Below are 24,731 nucleotides of genomic sequence, written 5' to 3'. Positions count from 1 at the left end.
GTTTCTATTTAAAACTGAATCTTTAAATATAAATATTTTTATATTATATGTTAGCTATAGCTGGCCTAACGGCTAAGCCAATTCGGCTGACATTTTTTGAGGAAACCCATGGGTACCCAAGGTGTAATATAGCCTAAAAAATTCAACATTACATGTTTTTTCAAATATCCATTTTTATTTTAAATTATATTTTTTAATTCCGCGAGCAACGCCGCGGGCTCCAGCTAGTACAGGGTGTCCCACGAAACATGACAGTATGCAGGACGTCTTGGATGTCGTCTTGATTTTTGATATAATTTGCTGCGTTTATTTGTCAACCTAATTTTAGAAGTAAATTTCTAGAGATAATATTCAAAAATTTCCCTTGTCCTGCCATTTCCAAAATGTGGTCTGCCTTTTTTGTGCTTATACTGATACCTGTAAAAATGCTGAATGACTTTTGTCTTTGTACTTTCTGTAACTTTAACAACTTTTATCAATAACAAAATCCTTACAAGCACTAAATAAAATGAAATTTTAAGCCAAAAAAAATAGACAAGCACAATGTGAATTTATTCATCACATGTATTTGATATGAGTCAGTGAGACTTCTCATCCGAACATAAGAGGTAAAAAAATATTATCCCAACCAAATAGATTCTAGTACAATAGATGGCAACTTAGAATTTGTACACTCTCAGTACAGTTGTAATCTGTCGTCACAAGTGTCAATTCAGTTTTTATGTCCGACAAAATAATCAATAATAGTGATAATTTTAGAATAAAGTGCTTTTCTTACAATAAAATAAGTGCAATTTTACATGTTCTTTAGTTTCTGTTTTACACTTTTTATTTAATCTTGGAAATCATGTCAGCTAATGTGAGACAATTTCGTTTTCCTTGTTATATTTGACACTTGTGACGTTGTGTATAATTGGTTCATTTCTCTGTAGCCACCTATTGTACTTGATGATCTATTTAATCCCAAAATAATTCTTTATAAACAATGATAAAAATTCTTAAGGAAGACCTAAGAAATAGGTAGTAATGTGTGAAGTAATATATTGAGATTTCTCTATTTCTGAAACTTGTTTCTGATTGGTTCAATTTGTATAAATACTTAAATACTTGATTATGAATGGTTCTATGTGAATAAATACTTAAATACTTGTTTTTGATTGGTTAAATTTGAGTAAATACTTTAATTCTTGATTATGATTGGTTCAGTGTGAACAAATACTCAATGCTTGATTCTGATTCGTTCAATGTAAAAATAGATTAAATACTTGATTTTTGTTGGTTTATACAATATTTTTAGGAACAACTGGAAGCCTGGTGATTCTGCTTTACACTGCTGGATTCTGTGTTTCAATGTTTTTAGGTGACACTTTTTAAACATTTTATTTACAAGAATTATTTGTCTCAATTTTGTTCTGTTATTTAATTTGATTCTAGTCTGTTAAAAATGCTTGTTTAAATCAATTGTTGTTTAAAAAAAATTTATCTGGATTTTTGCTTTCATTCCCAGGTATAGTCTTTGAAAGTTTTATACAGCATTTTTTAACCAGGTGCAATGGTTCCCTGGAACACTGTAATGCTGATTAACATAGCAACCCCTGTACTTTCTGTCATTATTCTACTCTTTATGAAGGTAATTATCAAATGTTAGTTATTTTCAAGTTGTTAATCTATTATTTGTTATTAATCCATTTCAGTCAGTAAATTTCAAAAGTTTGTTTGGAAAAAATCGTTTCTTTAGTAAAAAACTGAAAAACTTTTCAAAAGTTCATCAGGAAGATTTGTTCATTCTGTTAAAAACCTATTAATTTTTCAAGCTCCTTCGAACAAACGATTTAGAAGTTGTTCATTAACGGTTTGACTGATCTATGTTATATGAACAATTATGAGCGATTTATATTGTTTGGATTTTTTTCATTTATATAATAATTTCTTTAACTGCTCCCTTCATTTTTCCAATGTTTGCTAATTTTTCTGAACAAAACTATCATTCACCAAAAAATTAGTTTGTTTTGAAAAGTTTTTTCCTTTACAAAAACGAAGCCCATCTCTAATTATAAATATTGTATAATATTGAATTCTGAATTTGTTTTATTTTATCCTTAAAGAGTACTTATTCTCTGCACATAATCATTCTTTATAAGGAATCTCCAAGCTGGTTGCTCACCCAAGGTAGAAAAGACGATGCTCTAACTGCTTTAATGTTCTACAGGGAAGATAAAGAAGATGCTAGGTAAAGAAAGATTGAAGTTAGACCAATTAGCACAGGGGTGTATATTTTCTCGAAAAATCATTTACCCCCCCCCCTTTATTTTTTTCCGGGGATTTTTTGTGAGGGTAAGATTTTCTGAATTTGGGAAAATAAATTAACTTTAGGGTAAAGAATATAAAAATAATTAAAAAACATGCCTTTTGATTTTTTCATTTCTATTCATTTCTATTCATTTCTTTTCTTTTCATTTCTATTCTTTTCTTTTCATTTCTATTCATTTCTTTTCATTTCTATTTATTTCTTTTTATTTCTATTCATTTAAAAAATCATGCATTTAATTCTCAAAAATATACAACCCTGATATAAACCAGATTTTTTAGATGCATCATTGGCTTGATTATAAAAAAACAGACAAACCAAAAATTATCATACATTAGTCTTAGAACTTTTATTCTGACTCCAAAAAATAAAAGACTATTTCAAGCTAATAATTCTATAACTAAAGATTTAAGAATGGACTTAGGGGTGGGCACATTCCGACTTTTTTAAAATCATTCCTTTCACAAGGGCCCTCAGCTAGATGGTTCCGTCCTTGTTTGTTCTTTTTCCAAACATTCCATCCAGGTTCTGTTCCATTCCTTTGGTGGTGTTCTTTGTCGAGAACGGTTCCATCTCAAATGTTAATTATTAATGTAATTATCCTCATGGAACTCATCAGACACTCCCTAAAATAGAGATGGAAACGTTTTTAAAAAATATCTTTATTTTCTTAGGATTTATTACATAACTCTATATTTACACGGAAGGCAACATTGATTAAAGTTTTTTTTAATGAAACTTAAACCAAAGGGGACATGTGTAGGGGGACCCGTGCCCTCAGGTTCCTGATTTAAAATGCCTTCCCGACTTAGAACGCGTTCCTTATAATAAGAATGCGTTCCTGATTTTATAGTTCTTTTCAAGCATTATCCGTTTGTTCCATGTTTTTCTTTTAATAATAGTTCCAATATTTTTAAGAACGTGTTACTGTTCTATGTGTTCGTTCAATCATTCCGATATTTTTAGGAACATTTTCTATGTGTTTTTTTAGAACGGATCGTTCTTGATAATTCCGTTCGTTCTCGTAAAGAAGGATCGTTCCCCATGAATGACGCCCTAAGCACAAACCAAGGATATACAGAAATATCAATCACAATTTCTAGTTTGGAGTTAGAGAGAATTTTGAAGAATATTAAAGCTCTGGAAAAAGAAAGGGAAGCTACAGGTACAAATAAGGCCCAGATGATGTATTCAAATAATACTGGGATCTTAAAAATAACAAAAATTATCTGGGGAAGATAGAAGAAGTTCTATCGGGAAGATAGAACTGTTATTTTTTTAAATCAAAGGACTGTTAATTGAATCCTTTCTAGAGAAGTTAAGAAGGGGTTGTTAAGGTTTCATAATTTTTCAAGTTTTTTGAAAATAAACGGAAAATTAGTTAAAGGTACTGTGGTTGTAATTTTAAGTGACTCCAGCACGTGGATTTAACGGTTCTGTCAATATTCCAGAAAGCTGTGACTTTCGATCCCAATTTGACCCATTAAACATAATTGTTTAGCCTTTGTCTTTGATACTTTTTGTCAGCATATGCATTTTGAACGAAAAAGTTTAGAATAAACAAATCTGTAAGGTAAAAGATTGTTGAATTATAGACCAAAATACGTTTGATTTCAAATAGAAGAAACCGAATGCTGCGCACTCTGGTTAATCCGGGGTCCTACATTTAAAGGGGGTAGGCTCGAGTCACAACGGTACTCGTAAAAGCTCTGTCTGATGAGGTAGATGGAAACTGATTATTTTCATTTTTGGTTTCACAAAAAAAGTAATTGCACATTTCTAGCTTAAGAAACAATTAAAAAAAAGTCAAAATTAAATACTTTTCAAACCAGAAACATTATCTTCGATATTGCCTTTCAAGGGTACCGTTGTGAACCAGGCATGCTTTTTTTTAATGAACAGTCAATTGCAATTACTGCAATAGTCCCTTTAAAGAGACTGTAAATAATTTTAATAATCTTCCATTTAAAGATGGACTTACTGCTCTTAAATGTTGTGTAAAATCCTTTAACCAAAAGTGTACGCTACCGTATTGTGTGAACCCAGCTCGGCTTCCGTCACATTTATACCTTTCTTGAAAACAATAAAAGTGTAGGAAATCCAACAATAGTAAAAATTACAGACTTTTTCTTTTTTGGCTGTTTTTGAACTTATTTTAGGTTCCTCTATTTTATCCCAGCTGACGAGTAAGATGAGAAGGATGAGAGAAGCAACATTTTGGAAACCATTTCTTATACTCAACATGATGCTAAATATTGGTAGGATGATGAAAAATTCATAGAATTAACAACATAGAACCAAATTCTACAGCAATTGGAAATCTAACTTGAAATAAGTTTGACAATGAATGATTTAAAGCAGAACATCTTACTAAAAATTTAGAAAATGTTTTGTATTGCAATATGTTTGTAGTTTGAACATTAACATTAAACAACCATAAGGTTGGCATAGCTCCAATATTGATGACGCTTCCAGTATGCATTGATAACATTATGACTTTCCAAGGATTGGAGTGGGCTGGGTTTCCCGCACTTGCCTTCTATATGCACACAATCCTTGAAGAGACAAGTATCCCAGTAGATGAATACTGGGCTGCAGGATTTATCAGTTTATACAGGTTATTTATTATATCCCATCGTGCTCTCATGCCGCACTGCAATTCTATATAGAAAACGAAGGTTAGCCAAACCACTTGGATCGTTCAGAGAAATAAAAAAAATTACATTTTTTAAAAACAACCATAGGAAACAAAGATGAACGATTTTAAATCGATTTTTTGAAACAAACTAAAAAACTATAGGTTTTTACTGAATAAAACGATATTTAAAACAAACTTCACAAAAAACTATTGCTTTTTTACTTGCTCTTAGAATATAAACGTATTTCATGATTTTTTATGTTATTTGCTCTATTTAACATTAGCTTTATGGGTAAACATGTCTTTTGTTTTATGATAATAATACCTCACAAGTTTATAATCCAAACATTAAATTATTATTACATTTTCAAACCAAACCCTTTCTAAAATATTAACAATTCCTTGTTGACATTTCTGTTATACTTTTACATCTGTATTTCAAACATTTAGGTTTTGATCACTTGTTTATCAATATTGATGCCATGATGAACTGATTTAAATTACAAGGTTTTAAGTATTTACGATTTTAAAAAATCCCACATTTGCATTTGCAATGACTTTTTTGGGTTTATTTCCTTACCTTTTCTTATTTTTAGAGAACATATAATGATATGTGCTACCATGATCAATACAATCTTTATTATCTATGTTTCGTTATCTATTTTATCTATGTTCATGTTAACCCTGACCGGCCATTCCGGTCAGTTCTATTTACCTGTATTAATAAATTAGTAATGTATGAACCGTTGAATTATACGGACGTGTACTGTATAGAGCCTTGAGTTTTGGCTAGAGATAGAGTCAGTGAGACTAGAATTAGACTAAGAGACGAGTAATCTCGGGACCTAGATTTATTGCAAACATTACATAGTTGAAAAAATGTTTTAGTTTCTAGATACATCATGTTCATTAAATATTTAGCCTATACTTACATATCTACACAAATATATTGACATATTATTATAGAAATTAGTAAAAGCATCCTCCCCCACAGTCCTTTATTTCTCATTAAAAATGCATATAAACCAAAGAGATAATCTCGGGGAAGTAACATCTATAATTTATTATAGATAATATCTGAAATTATGATGTCAGAAAATCAATGTAAAAAACAAATTATAACATAATAATCTTCTTATAAAAATTTACATTGCTGCAAAAAAAAAAATTTTATGTTTTTTATTTTGCTGTAAGAAGCCTGAAAACTTAAAATTTTAAAGATTTTAAAATATTTTTCTATCGAAATGAAATTTAATTGGTTTTTCTTTTGTTTTTTAAAATAGTCCAATTTTATCATATTGGTGTACAAATTATATTTTCAAATTACGAGTTTACAAGTAAACATTTAATTGACAGCTTCTCTAAGTTCTATGTTTATGTGTATCCATACTGCTTAACACCTTGGGAATATAAAAATTTGAAATCGAAAGTTGTCTTCATTGTTTTAATAGTTACGACGACCCCGGTAACACTTTTAAAAATGATTTGTTTAAGGGCCCTGGTGACTCTGAGTCTTTCTTTTATCCTGGTGAAGGTTCCCCGTAGGGTGATGTACTTATCCTCTGGTATCCTGGTGGCAACTGCTCTCTTTATACAAGGAGCATATGCTCTTCTTGGGTAAGTGCACAGCAACTACATGCAAGACCAATCATTGCGTGATCCGGAGCAGTACAAGAATATTGGTCCAGTGATGACTTGTACCAGACCGTCTAGTACAACCCAGCGTGTAGTTGACCCAGCGCGTTTTCTGCATCAAATGTAACAGTGTTTTGTCAGTAAAAATATAAATGTGAAATTTTCCCTCAATGCATGTAAAAAAAATAGAAATAAAAATCATTTAACCTTTTCACATATTTAATTCTATTCTCGATACTTATTCTTATTTAGATTGTTTAATATTTATTGATCGGTTGCACTGTCTTCGGAAATTTTTAATTAATAAAATTTTCTTGTATAGGTCGTATGTTCCTGAAGAATATATCTATATATCTAGTTGGATTCCACTGTTTAGTATACTACTAGGATATACAGGGTTTGGACTTGGATACGGACCTATAACATTTATACTTCAAGGTATAGTATACTACTAGGATATACAGGGTTTGGACTTGGATACGGACCTATAACATTTATACTTCAAGGTATAGTATACTACCAAGATATACAGGGTTTGGACTTGGATACGGACCTATCACATTTATACTTCAAGGTATAGTATGCTACCAAGATATACAGGGTTTATAATTGGATATGGATACGGACCTGTCACATTTATATTTCATGGTATAGTATACTACTAGGATATACAGGGTTTATAATTGGATACGGACCTGTCACATTTATACTTCAAGGTACTTAGTTTAGACATTCGTGAGTGAAGACTCCAGGTCCTATTTTTTCACATAAGAAAAATTTTCAAAAAATTTTTTGTACAATCTCTATTTTAGGTGAAATTCTTCCCTCTGATATGCGTAGTTTTGGTAGCGGATTGTTGGGAGTTCTAGACAATGTATTCTTGTTTGCTGCAGTCAAAATGGTGCCAATACTGCTGTACAGGTACAGCTGATTAAATGTAAAGCGACTGTAAAGTGTACATATAATGTTCGATTTGCAATACAACCCTTTTAATCTTTTTCTGATCACTTATAAATGGGATATCCTTATTTATGCAGATGCAAAAATTATTGTTTTAATTTGTGGTCCTCATTAATTGTTACTCCAATCAAGGTTATAATGCAAGGAAAGTTAATTGGAGTCGCATATACTCTGGGTAAATATTGAAACCAGTTCTCTCTGGGCGGAATTTGTAAACAAGAATAGATGCATCAGTGTTCGTTTAGTATCCTATGCGGCTAAAAGCATTAAATTTTGAAAATTTTGATAATTCGCATAATAGTTTCCTATGACCAGAATATTTCATTGATTTTTTATGTGAAAGATGGATCCCATGTCAGGCTTCGACATCCGTCTTGTGTTTACATTACCACCCAGAGACAGTACACTGCAGTACAAAAGATGTGTACACTTCTGAAATAACTGTCCTTGCATTATAACCTTGACTTCGATAGAGGTCTTATGAAGTATATATTGTTGGGAATTTCATGCCATGCTCTTTAAACGAAGGGTCAATCGGAATTAAGTTTACAGTCCCTTTAAAGGGACTGTAAGGGAAAAATGAAAGGGAGTATAGGCTGAAAGCTAATCACTTTAGCTCTTAATCACGACCCATGAAAGTTATATCTGATGTTCCTGTCTCGAGAAATTGATGAAATTAATGTGTCAAATATATACGAAAATTCATATATATGCAATTTTGTAAAGCAATGGTAGATTTAAACAGATCATATTCAGCAAAAATATCCAGCCAATCTGAAAACGAAGATAATCCAGAGAAACCTAATTGTAACTTAGGTTTTCTCCAATTATTATTTATAATTTTTTATTTTAATTTTAATATGTATAATTGATAATATTATTTATAAGTCCGAATGACGTCTTCAGAACTCCCACCAATGGTATTGCAGTATACTGGTCACGTGATACAAACAGAGACACGTGACCAGTATACTGCACTCTTATTGGTGGGAGTTCTGCTGCATATATATGAATTTTCGTATATATTTGACACAGTTTTATATCAATTTCTTGAGACAGAAACATCAGATACAACTTTCACAATCATGGGTCGCGATCAAGAGCTTACTCGATTAGCTTTCAGTCTATACCCCCTTTCATTTTTCCTTTACAGTCCCTTTAAGATGTTTAATATTATTTTAACAGCTTGTTACACAATGCAATGTCTGTTAGTAACACTCAATGTGTATCCTTATTATGCATCCTCATAAATGCTTTGTTATAGTGTGCGCATATGTATAAGTGCATTTGCAAAAGTGTATAAGTGCTTCTGCATAAGTGCATCTGCGTAATTGCATCTGCATGAGTGATCTTTATGAGCACATCTGCATGAGTGCATTTGCATCAGTACATCTGCATAAGTGCATTTGCAAAAGTGTATAAGTGCATCTGCATAAATGCATCTGCATAATTGCATCTGCATGAGTGATCTGTATTAGCACATCTGCATGAGTGCATTTGCATCAGTACATCTGCATAAGTGCATTTGCAAAAGTGTATAAGTGCTTCTGCATAAATGCATCTGCATAATTGCATCTGCATGAGTGATCTGTATGAGCACATCTGCATGAGTGCATTTGCATCAGTACATCTGCATAAGTGCATCTGCAAAAGTGTATCTGTATCTGAATAAGTGCATATTCATAAACGTATCATATTCTTTAGAAACAGTAAGTGTTGATAGCTGTTGACCCCTATTTATATTAGTCTATTTTAAAACAATAATATCTGAATGATTTGTTTGGAATTAAATTGATTTGTTTACGATTCGAGTTGAATGTTGCATCTTTCTGAATTTGTATGGACGCTGCGTTCTTCGGTATTTGTCGTTTTTAACAATTTTCTCCTTATAGACGCAACAGATAGAAGTAAGATTAGTAGCGATCAAAAGCGCTTTTTTATCGCCTATACCCCCTTAAATTTTTCGCGAACACTCCCTTTAAGCTGTACTTCGAATGATTAAGTATTGGTATGTCCTATACACAACAATGCCCATACCATTTTTGTCAAGTATGAATTAGAAATCAATATTTATAATTTTGAAAATAGATTTTTTTTCAATCGTTGTTTTCTACATTTTTACTGCAGGATAACTTTGATAATATCTTCCACATTATTGATCAGCTAAAGGGTTCAAGGGTAAAGTTGTAAATCGATCATGTTACTTCAAATTACACCTACAGTCCCTTTAAAACATATTCCCTTGAAGTTTTGGGACTGGAGGAACATTTTTCTTGTACGGGTGTGTTTGTCTGGGCAACCTAACCATCTGCTTCTTCTGTATGCCTGAAACTAAGGTACATCATATTTGGAACATTTCAGGGTTTTTAATTATTGTCGTCTTCCAAGATCCATCTGAGAGTTTTGTCCTTTTTTGGACATCGGGAAAAAAGATATTTAATTCTAATCAACAATGTCTGAACTCATTATGCACAGAAGTTTTTTTAGAGGTTTAAATAAGGGATAAAGGAATTGAGTCTTTGCCACAAACTCTGCTTTTCTAAACCCTATATCTTTGGATTCCAATGTCGTAGACCTGAGATATTTCAAACTATGAATTCTGTTAGATCAAATAATATAAGCTTGAAATATCAAAGATTTACGACATTGGGTTCCAGAGCTATAGGGATTATAAATTCAGAGTTTGTCGCAGACTCAATTCCTTTAATGAAAAACAGATTGCTCCTGTTCATACAGTGGGACCCTTTAAAATATGAAACAGAAAGGCGACTTTAAAGCTATAAAGAACATTCTTAATTTTTTTTTATTTTAGGGTTTGAGCTTAGAAGACATTGAGGATTATTATAGAGGAGTTGTACCAGAGAAAAAAACTAAAAAGAACTCAGTCTAAACTATTTACATTTTCTTATTTTTCTTCAAAATTACTAACTCTTAATTATTCACATTAAGATGTTCTTGCAGTAATTGCTAGACTAACTAATTGTTTTTCTTTAATTTTCATTTTCTATTTTTTTACCACAGTTAACATTTCTTATTATTTGAAATACATATTTAATGATTTTATGATTTTTAGTTTTGTTTTCGAATTTTAAAACGAATGAATCATCGTTTTTTAGAAAGATATTGTTTATGATTGTTAACGAAGATACGGTCGTTATCGGTGTATAAACTCTAACACGCTTACTTTCGTCAACGAAACAGTAAAGAAAAAAATACTACCTCGTTTTTTTAGATAAACAAACGATTATTTTTAAAAACAGTCGTTTTGTATTTTGTTTTTTTCTATGTGGTTAACGATCAATTGGGTTTTAGAAAAGTGAAATTGATCCATCCCTATAGTTCAAATACAAATATTGGATTTTAACTTAATTAAAAACATTTTTCTACTGGATAAAGTATACCTTCATCTTAACTACTTATCTAAACTTAACTTTTTCCCAATAGAATCTTTTTCCATGGCGCAAAATAGTTCTTCAAAACTTTTTATATAGTTTTTATATGAAAATTATATTTTATTTGCAGATACTCGCATGTTGTTTGATATTAAAATAAAGTAAATCTTACTATTTTGAATCTGCCAGGATTTCATACTCAATAAACAAACAAAGATGGGAACTCATGTATTGTGGATATCAAGACTCCTACTTTGGGGGTGGGGATACGTTTTCAGAATTAGTTTTTTTTAAATTATTAAATAACGACAACGAAAAATAAAGTAAAAATTATACAGTAATCTAATTAGATGGTTAGGAACATATTTCTCAAAAGAAATTTGTTAATAAATCAATGCTAAAATTGATTATTTCGTTTTCATTATTATATTGAATTTCTAATTTTCTTTGAATCTATACGCAGATTTCTTCAAATTCTTCAAATGTCGTCTTTTCAATAATAATTCTAGAAAATCTGCGAAAACTTTGTGAAAAATGAGTAACCTGAGTTGGGAACTTTTGAATTGTGGATATCGGGATTAATGCTTGATCCACTCTTTTTCTAAATCTCCAGAGCTGGGAACTTTAGAATGGATAAACTTTAATCCTGACTTCTTGATCCGAATATCCACTGTGGAAACTTTTCATTTTAGTCCTTAATCCACTCTTTTTCTCTCTCCTTGGATATCCGTTAATTGTTTTCTCCAATGAGAATATTTCTGTTATCTCATTGGTTGCCCGCTTTTCTCTGATTGGCTGCTACAGTTTCTCAGATGATTAAATATTAATTTGAATTATATCGTTTTTCATACACTTTTAAGATAATCTTGCAAGATTATGTTAATCTGGAGATTAAGAAAAAGAGTGGATCAAGCATTAATCCTGATATCCACCATTCTAAAGTTCCCAGCTCAGAATAATGAGATAATAGAAACTAATAATTGAACAAGATTACTTATTTTCGATGATAAGATTAATTTTTATTTTCTCATCATGTTCCTATATTTTTTTTCCTATACTTTTTTACATTTTAAGTCGTCGTTATTTAATAATTAAAAAAAAAACTAATTCTGAAAACGTATCCACCCCCATAGTAGGAGTCTTGAACATCGAATCTACGCTCAAACTCAGGATTTACAGATCTTTAAAAAGTTTAATATGTCTCAAATGAATCCGAAAGAAGCTTTCCACAACACTGTATACTCAGTTTAACTACCTTACATAGCCGGTCACTCCCATTAGATAGAAAAACTAAAAAGGTTTCGGCCATATAAAAAAGTATTATATATATTTATTATATATATATTTCGGCGATCACAGCGAATAAATACCAGAAAGGAAAGTACCCTTTTATAAGGAGAGAATAGATGCCATATCCCTCTCCAATTTTGGTTCGTCTCTTTAAACCCCCTGGCATCACAGGCACCATTGTGAATCCGACATGCCACTTCGTACATGATATATCACTTAAAATTACGTCTGCAGTCCCGTAAAGAGGTTGTAAAGTTGGTTTTATTAAACAATGATCAAATTAAACCGATTCATGCCTTTTTCAGTTGCAATTCTTTTAAGGCAAAGTAAATCGTTCTCTAGGAAATGTTCAATTGTAACCAAATTTAACATACAATTTTAAACATTTATTAAATGAGTTATCAATTTATCAATGTAAAATCAAGAAAGTTCCGATTATAAACTTGCATTTATCAATACAGTACATATATAGCAGAGTAGATCAGTTTTCCATTGTATTTAAACAATGAAAGAAGTAGGATGGTTAAATATGAAACTTTTCATTATAAAATACTATTTACTTTATTTAAAAGTGACACCTTTAAAAGGTATCTTTTATTTTGAAATGAAAAATTCTCCATCGAAAATAACATTGTTTTGTACTTCCGGCCTTGTATCGTGTCATATTGCATATAGATCCAAGTACAGCATTCTTCAGTTATCTTCCTAATATGATTCTCAATTCGATCCTAACAATATTTATTGTTTTTATATCACAGGAATCTCAGATTTAAACTCTAAATACATAATTTTAAAGGAACTGGGCTGGGAACTTTAGAGTGGTGGATATCGAGATTAATGCTTAATCCTCTCTTTTTACTAATCTCGAGACTATCTTAATCTTGTACTTGTATCCTGGAAACTGTATAAAATTCAACCAATTAGAGTCGCGTATCAGAAGCCGGTAAATTTGAAATTTTGCGCGCCATTTAAGTTTAATATACAGAAACGGGGAGGACTCTTTATTTTATAAAACCTGTTTTTGATTTTTCTGTACTATATCCAAAAAGAGTGGATATGGCAAGAAATCAAAAGAGTCCACATTGGATATTCGGATTAAGCAGTCGGGATTAATGGTATCCCATTCTAAAGTTCCAAGCTCTGTATATGTAATTACAAGTGACTCTCAAATATCCAATGTCTGATTCACAACGGTACCCATAACGATAACTATCAAATCTAGAATGAATGAGATATCCAAGGTTTTCTTGTTGAAAAATGAAAATCTATCGTGGTGCCTCTATGAATTTGTCCAGCGGATTTATGCTGCAGAAGAAATTGCAGGACTTACAACATTAAAAACGACAATAATTACATTTTCTCCATTTTTGATCAGTTGAAGGTTTAAAGGATCGAGGCCCTCAACTCTTTAAATGGAGGGACAATTGAAATTACAAAAACCCAGAGGCCGAATTTAAAGAATTTGAGCCGCGGCTTAAATTTGAGATGCAAATCAAATATGGTTGTAAAAATTGTATTCAATGTTTCAAGATTTAAACCAGTGCTCAATGGAAACCGGTTTTTGGCTGATTTGAGACGCGGCTGTGATTCATTAAATTCGGAGTAGTATTGGTGTAATTCCAAGTGATCTTCAATTAGTTGGATGGAGTGTCTGATTCACATTAACAACATCCTTTAATCCTTAGACGGATCAGTGAACAAGGATGTCGGGCTTAACAATTATTAATCTTATTAATCTACAGAAGTGGTTTTTATTTGTTGATTTTCAAGCTGTTTTATTTCTAAGAAAGAATACTATTTCAGGGTCCATGTAATTCCATTTCTGATCCCAAATGGGATCGGGGTTGAAAGTCAGGGGGATGATAGTTTCCTACCTGTGTGCTCAGTTAGCTGTACTGTACACTTACAACTGTTTACTAATAATGATATACTATAGGCAGAGATAAGAGAGTTACAGAGATCGATTAACATAACATAAAAAATCAATGAAATATTCAAGTCATAGGAAATATGTGAATTATCAAAATTATCAAAATTTAATGCTTTTAGCCTCCTGGGATACTAAACGAACACTAATGCATCTATTCTTGTTTACAAATTCGGCCCAGAGAGAACTGGTTTCAATATGTACGCAGAGTATACGCAACTGCAATAAACTTTCCTTGCATTATAACCTTGATTGCACATAGATTATTCCGTATTTTCGATTTAATTATCTTGGGCTATGTTGAGTTCAGACTCCTGTTTTACAGTTTAAAAACGAGAGAAATCTTTATCATCAGTTAAAGGTTTACAGAGTATCGTTGTAAACAGGGCATTGTTATAGAAAATCACTTGAAATTAGAACTTCCGGTTGCAAAGATATAAGTTCTTTCTATGCATATTTGTATGTACAGTTGTCATCGTACATATCAATACATTGAAGACGACTTCAGATTTCAATTTAGATTTCTACCAAGCGTTCAAACACCAAGGATACACATAAAAAATTAATTTACCGTCTCTTTTTTTACATGTAAATATGTAATTTAAAAAAATTTGTTAGCAATCAATACTTAAATCAAAAAGTCGTCTTCATTGTATTGACGCTTACTAACTGCACTGTATGTCAACTTTTTTGTTTTTACACATTATTTGTTTTTGAAAAAACTTCTATGTGAATAAGGAGTTTGTATTGAATGCAAATTCATTGTTACAAAATCATACTTTTCATAAATTGTATTTTCTTTTATTTTTATATCTGAGATCTAGGGGAAAACTACTTTAGAGGATCAGTTCAGGTATAAAAGGCATTCTTTCCAAACAAATAATATCATAAAATCTGTTTATTTTTTGCAATTTTTACATCTTTTGCCACGAAAACTTGATTTTTAATAATCATGTTTATTTTTCCAAATATGCCAAATTGGTTCCTATATATATCGATGAAATATTTTTGTAAAATATCTAGAATAGATTTAATATTTGGATTAAAACAATTATAGAGAAAGTCTAATGTTCTGCAACTCAATATTTAATTAGAAGCAATATTTATAACAGAAAAAAATAGAAAAAATCAAAGTAAATAACTATTTAAAAATACACAAATAATACGGATAGTTAGATTTTTCAATTGTTTCCAAACATGTTGATATGGGACAGAGGTATTAAAAGATGCGTCTTTAACTTCTGATTTCCGCAAAATTTTCGATATTTCAAAAATTGTTTGATTTAATGCTAAAGTTTTTTAATACTCTGCCAAATATTATTACAAAAACCCGTTTTTATTTTTATAAATTAATACTTTTTCAAAATATTTTTACGATTTTAATGTCAGTGTTTTCAGACGGACATTTTGATACCCTTCTTGATTTATTTTGACGATTTTTTTGTTCTGTCTTAGTCATTTCAGTCATTTTATTTACACAAACAAAGCAAAAAGTTTAATGAGTTTGAAATTTTGAGAAAAAAAAATACTATATATATTTTTTTAACTGTGTCAAAGCAAACTTTAGAACTGATGCGAGGTGGATTTGAGCATTTTTATCAAAAAAGGGCTTTTTTCAACCTTACTGTAATATTTATATTATCTAGTTTAGCAAATTTCCTTTCCGTAAAACCACCCCCACAGTAGAAAATAATATATTTTTAACTTTAAAAATATTTCTTTATTTTGTTTATGGATTAAATTTGATTAACAATATCTTATTTTTTAACGAAATAAATGTGCACAAATAAAACTGAGAAATTGAAAAATAGCATATATTGGATACTTAAAAAATGCTGATAAGAGTTTCTAGTAAAAAAACAACTATTTTTAGTGTTATTGAGAAACAGGAACTTAACAGAGGATTGATAAGGGATTTTATAAATATCACATCTATTAAGACATTTTTTTTTCAAGGTTAATTACCAATTTATCAGTTGTAGAAATGATAAAATTGAATATTAAATGTGATTTTTATGAATTAGTCAGAGAATATTTGGAAACCCAGGTAAAAATAACAGTTTTCAAAAAGAATATAAATATAAAAATATGTATTTTTTCTAGGACCTAGAGCCCTTCCTGGAGTTGTCGCTCAGGAATTGCTGTTAATTTGTCTTAATATTGACCACTAGCTCAAGTAACCGACGTTGCCCATGAAATAGAATTTTGAAAAAAATTTATTTAAAAAATAAAATCAATTTAAAAGAAGTTGAATTTTATCAGTCCTGGTTTCCCTCAAAAACATTCAACCAATTTGGTCCAGCCGTTTGGCCAGCTATGGCTAACATATATATATACAAATACATATATATTTATGAGCAAAGAGCTTCTTTTTTTTTAAATATTCATAAATATTACATACACCCCTCTTACATTTGTTGTTCTTGTTTTGATGAAAAAGACAAATTTCGAAAGACATACTATTAAAGGGACTGTAAGCCAAATTTCAAATGAGCTTTCATGAAAAGACGACAATGCCTGATTCACAACTGTACCCTTAAAAAGCTGTAGTTATCAGTTACTTGCGCATTTCTACTGCAGGAAAAAACATAGGATTTATCTAAAGTAAACCCATATTTTTAAATCCCAATATTTTTGCAACCTGATGGTGTAAACCTTTGCTATTTCAAACTTAGATTATTTGATCTAAAAGAATTCATAGTTTAAAACATTGGGTTGCAAAGATGTAGGGATTAGATAATCAGAGTTTGTGACAAAGAATCAACTTAAAAAACCAAGCTAAAAACATATCCAAGCAAAGATAACAACCTTATATTCATAGAGATATTGAGGATAACATTTAATTGAAAATCAATAAAATTAATAAAATAACTGCAATATAATTTAAAGGATTCGACCCCAGCACCTGGTAAGGGTACATTTTTTACAAATTTAATGCACTGGTTGAATTTTTTAATAAATTTTTATTTTGTCAATAATTAGCCAAATATTTCCTTTCATGTCAATTAAAATTGAAAGTATTAATTGCCCAAAAATATTCTGTTTAAAAAAGAAAGCATTTAATAACAAAGTGCATTTCAAGTAAGACATCTATTAAATAGATAATTTATGGCAAATTACCCAAACTCTGACTTTTATGAATCATAAAAATAAACATGTGCAAATTTTATTTCAGAAAAAGCAGGAGACAGCAATGCTACAGCTACAACTGAAGCAACAGCAGGTGGAAAAAATATCAACTCCACAACAAAAAAAGAAGGAGTAAAACCTGAGACAGCTAATGCTACTTCTTCTGGAAATGCTACAGAGGAAGTGGCTACAGCTAACACAACAGCAACAGATGCTGCAACAGAACCTGATCAAAAAGTTGATACTGTCAATGCAAATGAAACACTGAATGCAAACACAACTAAAAATGGCACGGCAGAAGCTAAACCTAGCTCAAAGGAAGCTGGGACGGATTATTCAAATGATGATGAAGAAATTGATACATCATCTAGTTCTACTGCAGTTGCTGAGACCAACTCAAATGTTACAAATTCAGAAAATATTACAACTGAGGAACCAGTAACTAAAAATACTAAGAATGGCACAATTGATGAAAATCCTGCAGTAGAGAATGGTACAGCTAAAGCAGAAGATGTTTCAGATGGTGAAAAAACAGAGGCTGTTACCGAAGTTGAAAAAGAGAAAACTTTGTTAGAGGAAAAGGCCAAAGAGTCAGGGAAAGACTATTCTGCAGATGATGATGAGGAAAAAGAAGAAAAGTCAGATGGAGATGATTCTGAAGATGAAGTTAAAAAATCTGATAAGCCGGAGGACGATGAAAAGAAGCCAGAAGAAAATGAAGAGCCTAAAGACGATGAAAAGAAACCAGAGGAAAATGAAGAGCCTAAAGATGATGAAAAGAAACCAGAAGAAAATGAAGAGCCTAAAGATGATGAAAATAAACCAGAAGAAAATGAAGAGCCTAAAGACGATGAAAAGAAACCACAGGAAAATGAAGAGCCTAAAGATGATGAAAAGAAACCAGAAGAAAATGAAGAGCCTAAAGATGATGAAAAGAAACCAGAGGAAAATGAAGAGCCTACAGATGATGAAAAGAAACTAGAAGAAAATGAAGAGCCAAAAGACGACAAAAACTCCTCTGAGGATAAAAAAGACGAAGCTGATCTAGATAAAAATGATGATGAAGAAAACAGGATAGAATCTAATGCTAAAGAAGAGAATGAAAAGAAAACAGACTCTGAAGATGCAAAGGAAGGAAAAGAAGAAAAACCTGAAGAAAAAGAAAACTCCAAGAATGAAGAAAGCTCTTCTAAGGAAAATGAAGACAAAGAATTAGGAGAAGGTGAGGTGAAAGGTGACGATGAGGTTGTGGTAGAGGAAGCAACCAAAGATCAGGAAAGCCCTGCAAATGAGAATTTGCCTTTTAAAGAATTACAAAAAGATATTGAGGAGGAAAAAGAAAAAATGGAAGACATGGAAATGAAAGTCAACAAAATTAAAGGTGAAGAAGAAAAAGATGGAGAGAGGAAAGATGAAGAAATATCTAATGACGAGGAAGCCAAAAAAGAGGAAATGAAAGATGAAGACATAAAAGATGAGGAATCAGTGAATGGTTTGAATCGAAGCGGGGCTCTGTTAGATGAAGCACCAAATGAAGAATCATCCAGTAAAAATGAAACAGAAGAGGTATTGAGTATTTTTTTAATTATTGTAGCCATGAAGGCTTGCAAAACAATAAACAATTGATATCATACACTTAATGCACTCAAGAGATGTTTACTAAAACATAAAAAAATATATTTGTTTTCATTTAAGTAATTTTTCAATAAAAGAATTATAAAACTTATTTAGGTTTATTGTATGAGAAACAATAAAAAAACATTAACATTTATTTGTACAGATTTGTTTTATTAAATCCATTCATTTTTTACAGGTAGAATCAGAAAATAGATCAGCTCCAGGTTGGAACTCAAATTCTCTTAAAAATAAATCTTTAAACTTGAAAAAAACTGCAATTATCAAGAAGAGATTTTTTTTAAATGTCAAAATGTGTTCCTGAAGTGTAAGTTCTGTAATAATTGACACTTTTAATTCATCATCTTTTGAAAAATGTATTAAGATGTGTCAAAAAATCTTCAATGTTTGTCTCCAAGTTTTTCAAGACAAAAGCAATAACAACTATTAAAAGATGTAGCAATAATGTATTCATTACAGTTTTGATTTTTTTTACTTGAGGTGTGGGTGAAACTGAAATATCCATAGAGAGGGGAGAACATACGGTAACATTTTTTGACTGATAGTTTATATTATATCATTTATAGCTGATTTTTTAAAAACCTTTTAATTATTTTTTTTTCTTCATTTTTTTCATTGATTCTGGGTTAGTTTTCTTTGTAAGCAAAATGCACTTTGGGTCATATACTTTTCTTCTTCTAGGATATCTTTTAGCCTTATTTAAGATCATAGGAAAATTACAAAATTAAACACAAAATTTTTACAAAGTTTCTATTCTTTTTTGTTCTGTTTCAGTTGGTGGGTTGCTCTGAATTTATTGAGATGATCAATGAAAAAATGGAATTAAATATTTTTGTTTTGTTTTATCATTTCTGAGCTCTGTTTTAAATAATAATGTCTACAATAGGGATTACAGTTTTTTGGTAAAAATAATAATTTGTGTCCAAATTTATGTTTTGTAGGTTTCTTTAAGTGATAATGAGATCAACCTTATCTCTACTTTAATAAGTGCACAAGTTTCAAAACTCTCAAAGCTGGCACAGAAGCTGGAGAATGCAAATGAAAACTCTGGAAACCTAACAATTGACTCAGATTCAATGGATTCAATGGTAATAAAATTTACCTTAAACCCAATCCGCGCTGCACCAGAGTAAAGAAATTGAGTATTTGACATAACACTTTTATTAACAAGAATTTCCTTTTTTTTGTTAATTATGCTTATTATGGTTTGCTTTTTATGGGCTGAAAAGGATTAAGCAAAATAGGCCAGAATCTTGTACGAAATATCTATAAATTAGATGTGACATAAAGCAAAACTTGAAACAAAAACTCAATTCCTTTGTATTCAGCATCATTCTGTGCCAACTATAGAGAACATTTCAAATTTTAAATTTATAAATTTGTATGTTATTAGCTGTCCCTTGAACTCTAACAGCACAATTTAACCGTGAAAACAATAAAATTGTACAGTTAGATACTAGTTTCCATTTCTTACCATTTCAGCCCATTTTAGCTATTTGTGTTCTAAGCACTTCAAAAGTAACAAGAAAAAATTATTTCAGGGGAACAGAGCATTTGGATTCAGGCAGAAGGAATGATCAAATCGCTTGAAAGATATATAAGCAAATTAAAAATTACCAATTTTATATCTTCATTTTTTTCTCAGTTTTTTTAAAAAACTATTACAGTACTTCTATATATAAATTTGGCTTGTCTGTCTGGGTGTTTGTTTGTTTGTTTGTCTGTCTGTTTGTATCCAATAAACGTCAAAACGGCTGAACCGATCGGGCCCAAATTTTTTGTGGGACATCTAGGGACCCCAGGGAAGGTTTATGAAAAATCAAAATTTTCAAATATTTGTCTCCATCAAAATTTGATCGTCATTAAATTTTTAAAAATTTTGAAAATCCGCGAAATTTTTTGTGAAAATCCGCGAATTATTTTTGTTTAGTTTTACGATGTACACAATGAGAACATGTTCACAACTAATTTAGAAGATGGGCGCGAAGCGCCCTCTAAGGCTAGAAAGAAGGGTGCGAAGCGCCTTGAATTTCTAGTGTTTATAAAAAATACTACGATTTTTTGGTACTAAAATTCCTATCCCAAGTAGCCATAATAATTTATTGCTTTTAGCAACAAAACCATTATTTTTTTTTGTAAGAGATATAATTTAGAATTAAGATTGTACTTGATAAAGGATTAGTTTTAGTTTTATACAGACTGTATAATTGTGCTAATAATTCTAAGAGATACAGAGATATGAATATGATCAAAACCACAGAGATCTGATGTAAAATTATCACCGTACCTACAAGAAAATAATGAGCAGATTAGAGGAGTGCCTCAATTCTCAAGCTCTAGAAAGGTAAACAGTAAAATTATCCATAGCTTTAAGCCAAATAAAATTGTTTTCAGCATTTGATGGCACATATTTTTGGTTAAATAATTTGCCAATTTTGATCTTTACAAAATGTAATATTTTGTTAAAACCTTGATTTTGGTGTCTTGATTAGTTTAAAGTTTTTGCAAATAACTTTTACTAAATATGTATCACAATAATGTCATGTCATATCAAGTCTATAGAAAATATAGTAAGCAAATAAGATTATTTTAGAGGTTATATTTGTTTTCTTATTTTTAATTGACTTCACAGAAAGTATGACTTATCAATTTGCAACTGAAATGTTTTTTTTAAGTGCCTTGAAATTGTAGTAACCAGTTTTTACTTTAATATTTAATGGCAAAGTTAGTTTTATATTTCAAAAAAATCTATTTATTTTCAGGGTGTCAAGTGCAAGTGCGGGGAAGGCTTTCGCCCACAAAATGCACTCAGATCTTTTCTGGATTCAGGTAAGAACATCTGTAAAGAATGAGAAAAATTTATCACCTAAAACTATTATTTATCATCAGGAAGTACAGTTCTTGGTAACATGTCTGTGAAGCTTTTCAAATATTGTATATTTAGATGCATTGAGAGAGAAAAATAATGCAAAAGCTCATAAAACTAACCTTTTAATGCTCATCCATCTGCACTTCTCATTTTTTGTATCTTTCATAAAAAAATTTAAAGTTTCTTGGACTATCCTCTCTTAGCCCTATATAGCCTGACCTCTGGTTTACTGACTGGCTGCCTGTTTTCTTATTGTGATACAAATCTATAACATTTGATACGTTTTGGACTCTACATCGATAATCTGCAAAAAATGCCAAATTTGCAAAAATCCAAATATTTCTTGTGAAATCTAGTTATAAAAAAATGTGCAAAAAATAAATTGCAACAATTTAAACATTTTGTTAAAAAACCCTTGACTTGCAAAATTTTTAAAACCTAAATGTGTATTCAAGAAAAACTGAAAATGTTCAAATTTCCTTTAAAGATGTCTGTAAAAAAATTTTGTGCAAATTTTCTTTCCAAAAATTTGGGATCCACTTGCAATTGTTAAAGTCTTTCCAAAGAGTTATAAGACGTTGAAATCTAATAGTTGGAAATAGGTCTAAATATAGATTCAGTCAGTAAATATAAAAGTCCTGCTTTAATCCTTGTGTGAGGGGAATGTGTTAGTTAGAAAAGCCAGAAAATTGGAGCTTCCTAGCTCAACTACTTTTTGAGTTATCACAAAAAAACGAAAAATTGCCTGCCCCCCAGGCCAAAGAGGGTTAATTGGTTAATTTGGTATATTTCCAAGTATTAAAGAACATTTTTGAATTTTTACCAGCTTTAAACCTTCACTGCGGTCATGTGAGGTCCCACAAAATATATGGGCCCAATTTGTTTAGATGTTTGACAATTAAAATTTATTGTATAAACACAAACAAATCAAAAGTACATCTTTTTTTGAATCTTTTTTGGAAACTCCTTACATCTTCCATTTTTGTAATATTTTCAATCATTAAAATTCTTTACATAATATTACTCAAATATTAGGTCTTTTGGATTTATAAAAATTACAAAAAATCATTGTATCTTTTTACTTGACCAAATATTAGTAAAGTTGCAGAGAGAACTAAATCAAACCTGTACATCTCAGGAAATAAATGCAAAAGCAAAAATTGGTTTGATTTGTAGGTTATATAGCTTTATGTGTCTAGAGAAATATGTGAATAAAACACATTTCAGCTTCTCCCATGGTCAGCTTTAATGCTAGCACTTTTAAAATTTTTGCAAATTATCTAGAAGTTATGATAAACAAGTTCACTATTTTGATCCGCATATATATTTAAGGCTTTTTAAATGAGAATCAAAGAAAAAAAATTTTCTTCCTATTTTTAGCCCAAAAAAGCCATAATTTTCACAATTATGGGTTAATTTTGTAAAATATAGGAGAAACCGAGTAGAAACATTTAATAAACAAATTACCAAATCTGTTTATCATGATTGTAAGAAAATTCCTTGATGTTTTAGAAAGCTCTATGTTTAAATCTAACCATGGGAGCAACTCGAATGTGCTTTTTGCTAGAACTACATAACCTACAAATCAAGCCAATTTTTTGCTTTTGTATTTTTATTCTTGAATGTACACATTAGATTTAGTTCTCTATGTAAATTAAATAATAATTGGTCAAGTAACAATACACAATGATCTGATTTTTTGTACAGTTTGATAAATCTAAAAGACTTAATATTTGAGTAGTGAATAGTTTTAGTAATCATTTTAACATTTTGATGTTGCTTCCCACACCAACATTTAGCATCGTATATTATAAAATATTTTATACAGATTTTCCTGTTTTCATTAGAAAACTAAAATTTAAAGTGGCCTGCTATAAAACTTTCCCTTGTGAGTTCTAAAAAAATTGGGCTTGATTAGTTCTGCCGTATTGAGTTTCATTGGATACCTATTCTAAAGTTTTAATTTTAGAATTTATGAAATCCCGAAAGAAAAGAGAAACTGAAGGATCTGAGATGAATGGAGAAGCTAATGAGGAGAACAAACAATAATTTTTTTAAAAATCAAATTGCGCTTTTGTGAAAAATGATTGTTTCTTTTTACAAACGATGAAGAAAAAACGAAAAACGAAGCGGTCGTTTTTAGAATTGACTGTTAAAGACTACCCTTTGTTAACTATCAGTAATTATCTTTTTAAGATAAAATACATTTTTGGGACAGAAAACCCTTAGATCAGAAAAACCTTAGGTCAGAAAACATTCAGGTTATTTCTCGTGATAAAAAACCTTTTAAAAAAACATTCATAGACTTATCTTCCAAAAAAATTTAAATTAATTGTCATAAAATTCAAATTCATTAGCAAAAATGCTTTAAACAACGATAAAAAGCAATAGTATTTGTCTTTTAAAAGTTCAAAATGATTTGTTCGTTTGATGTGACCAATCCTTTTTCTAAAGACTATACAAATATTTTTAGAAAAAATGACTGCTTTAAAAACGATTAACAACACTAGCTGAAATAGCACCAATCTTAAAGAATGTGTTTACTTTGAGTCCCATGAGGCCTTAGCCTTGGATTTTACCTTATTTAAAATTTGTTGTAGCCATAGACAAGCACTATTCATAGCACTTTTTTACAGCTTTAGTTAATTCTAATTAAATTTTGCATATATATTGCAACATTTAGATCCATGTGCGCACAGAGAGAAGTAGCCTAAATAGCCATTACTAACTTAAATATTTCATGCTTTTTGTTAAATCTAATATACAAGTTTTAAACACTATCTAGCTACAATTTTATATAGACAAATAAAAATAACGATTTTTGATTTGTTTCTAAATAAATTTCAAGTAATAAGAAATTTCTTTCCATATTATATAAAACTACTTTAATCTAGCCACTTCAATCTAAATACATACATATCATATGAGACAAAATTAAGAAATATTCT

At 30.4% G+C, this 24,731-nt stretch overlaps 2 protein-coding genes across 2 annotated transcripts; both read left to right on the top strand.

Annotated features, from left to right (window-relative positions):
• The first annotated feature begins 516 nt into the window (after window positions 1–516).
• On the top strand, window positions 517–10,597 carry LOC111706925 (facilitated trehalose transporter Tret1). The gene is made up of 12 exons (XM_023479872.1): window positions 517–608; window positions 1,298–1,360; window positions 1,548–1,630; window positions 2,142–2,230; window positions 3,412–3,473; window positions 4,468–4,566; window positions 4,814–4,925; window positions 6,441–6,563; window positions 6,904–7,019; window positions 7,394–7,502; window positions 9,790–9,877; window positions 10,354–10,597. The coding sequence occupies exons 2-12, from the start codon at window positions 1,351–1,353 to the stop codon at window positions 10,429–10,431; spliced, it is 969 nt and encodes a 322-aa protein (XP_023335640.1). The 5' UTR covers window positions 517–608; window positions 1,298–1,350; the 3' UTR covers window positions 10,432–10,597.
• A 2,302-nt stretch (window positions 10,598–12,899) lies between these two features.
• Window positions 12,900–23,832, top strand: LOC111706916 (midasin). Its single transcript, XM_023479863.1, has 14 exons — window positions 12,900–12,981; window positions 14,975–15,003; window positions 16,024–16,062; window positions 16,175–16,197; window positions 16,254–16,285; window positions 17,040–17,058; window positions 17,326–18,845; window positions 19,093–19,120; window positions 19,395–19,438; window positions 19,856–20,002; window positions 20,456–20,485; window positions 21,175–21,258; window positions 21,677–21,743; window positions 23,753–23,832. Exons 1-14 carry the CDS (start codon window positions 12,934–12,936, stop codon window positions 23,830–23,832), a joined length of 2,190 nt encoding a protein of 729 aa, XP_023335631.1. The 5' UTR covers window positions 12,900–12,933.
• The last annotated feature ends 899 nt before the right edge of the window (window positions 23,833–24,731 follow it).

The sequence above is a fragment of the Eurytemora carolleeae genome, unplaced genomic scaffold (assembly GCF_000591075.1).
Source record: "Eurytemora carolleeae unplaced genomic scaffold, Eaff_2.0 scaffold668, whole genome shotgun sequence".
Taxonomy (NCBI): domain Eukaryota; kingdom Metazoa; phylum Arthropoda; class Copepoda; order Calanoida; family Temoridae; genus Eurytemora; species Eurytemora carolleeae.
Note: the sequence above shows the minus strand (reverse complement) of the source record. Positions and strands in the feature narration are given on the sequence as shown.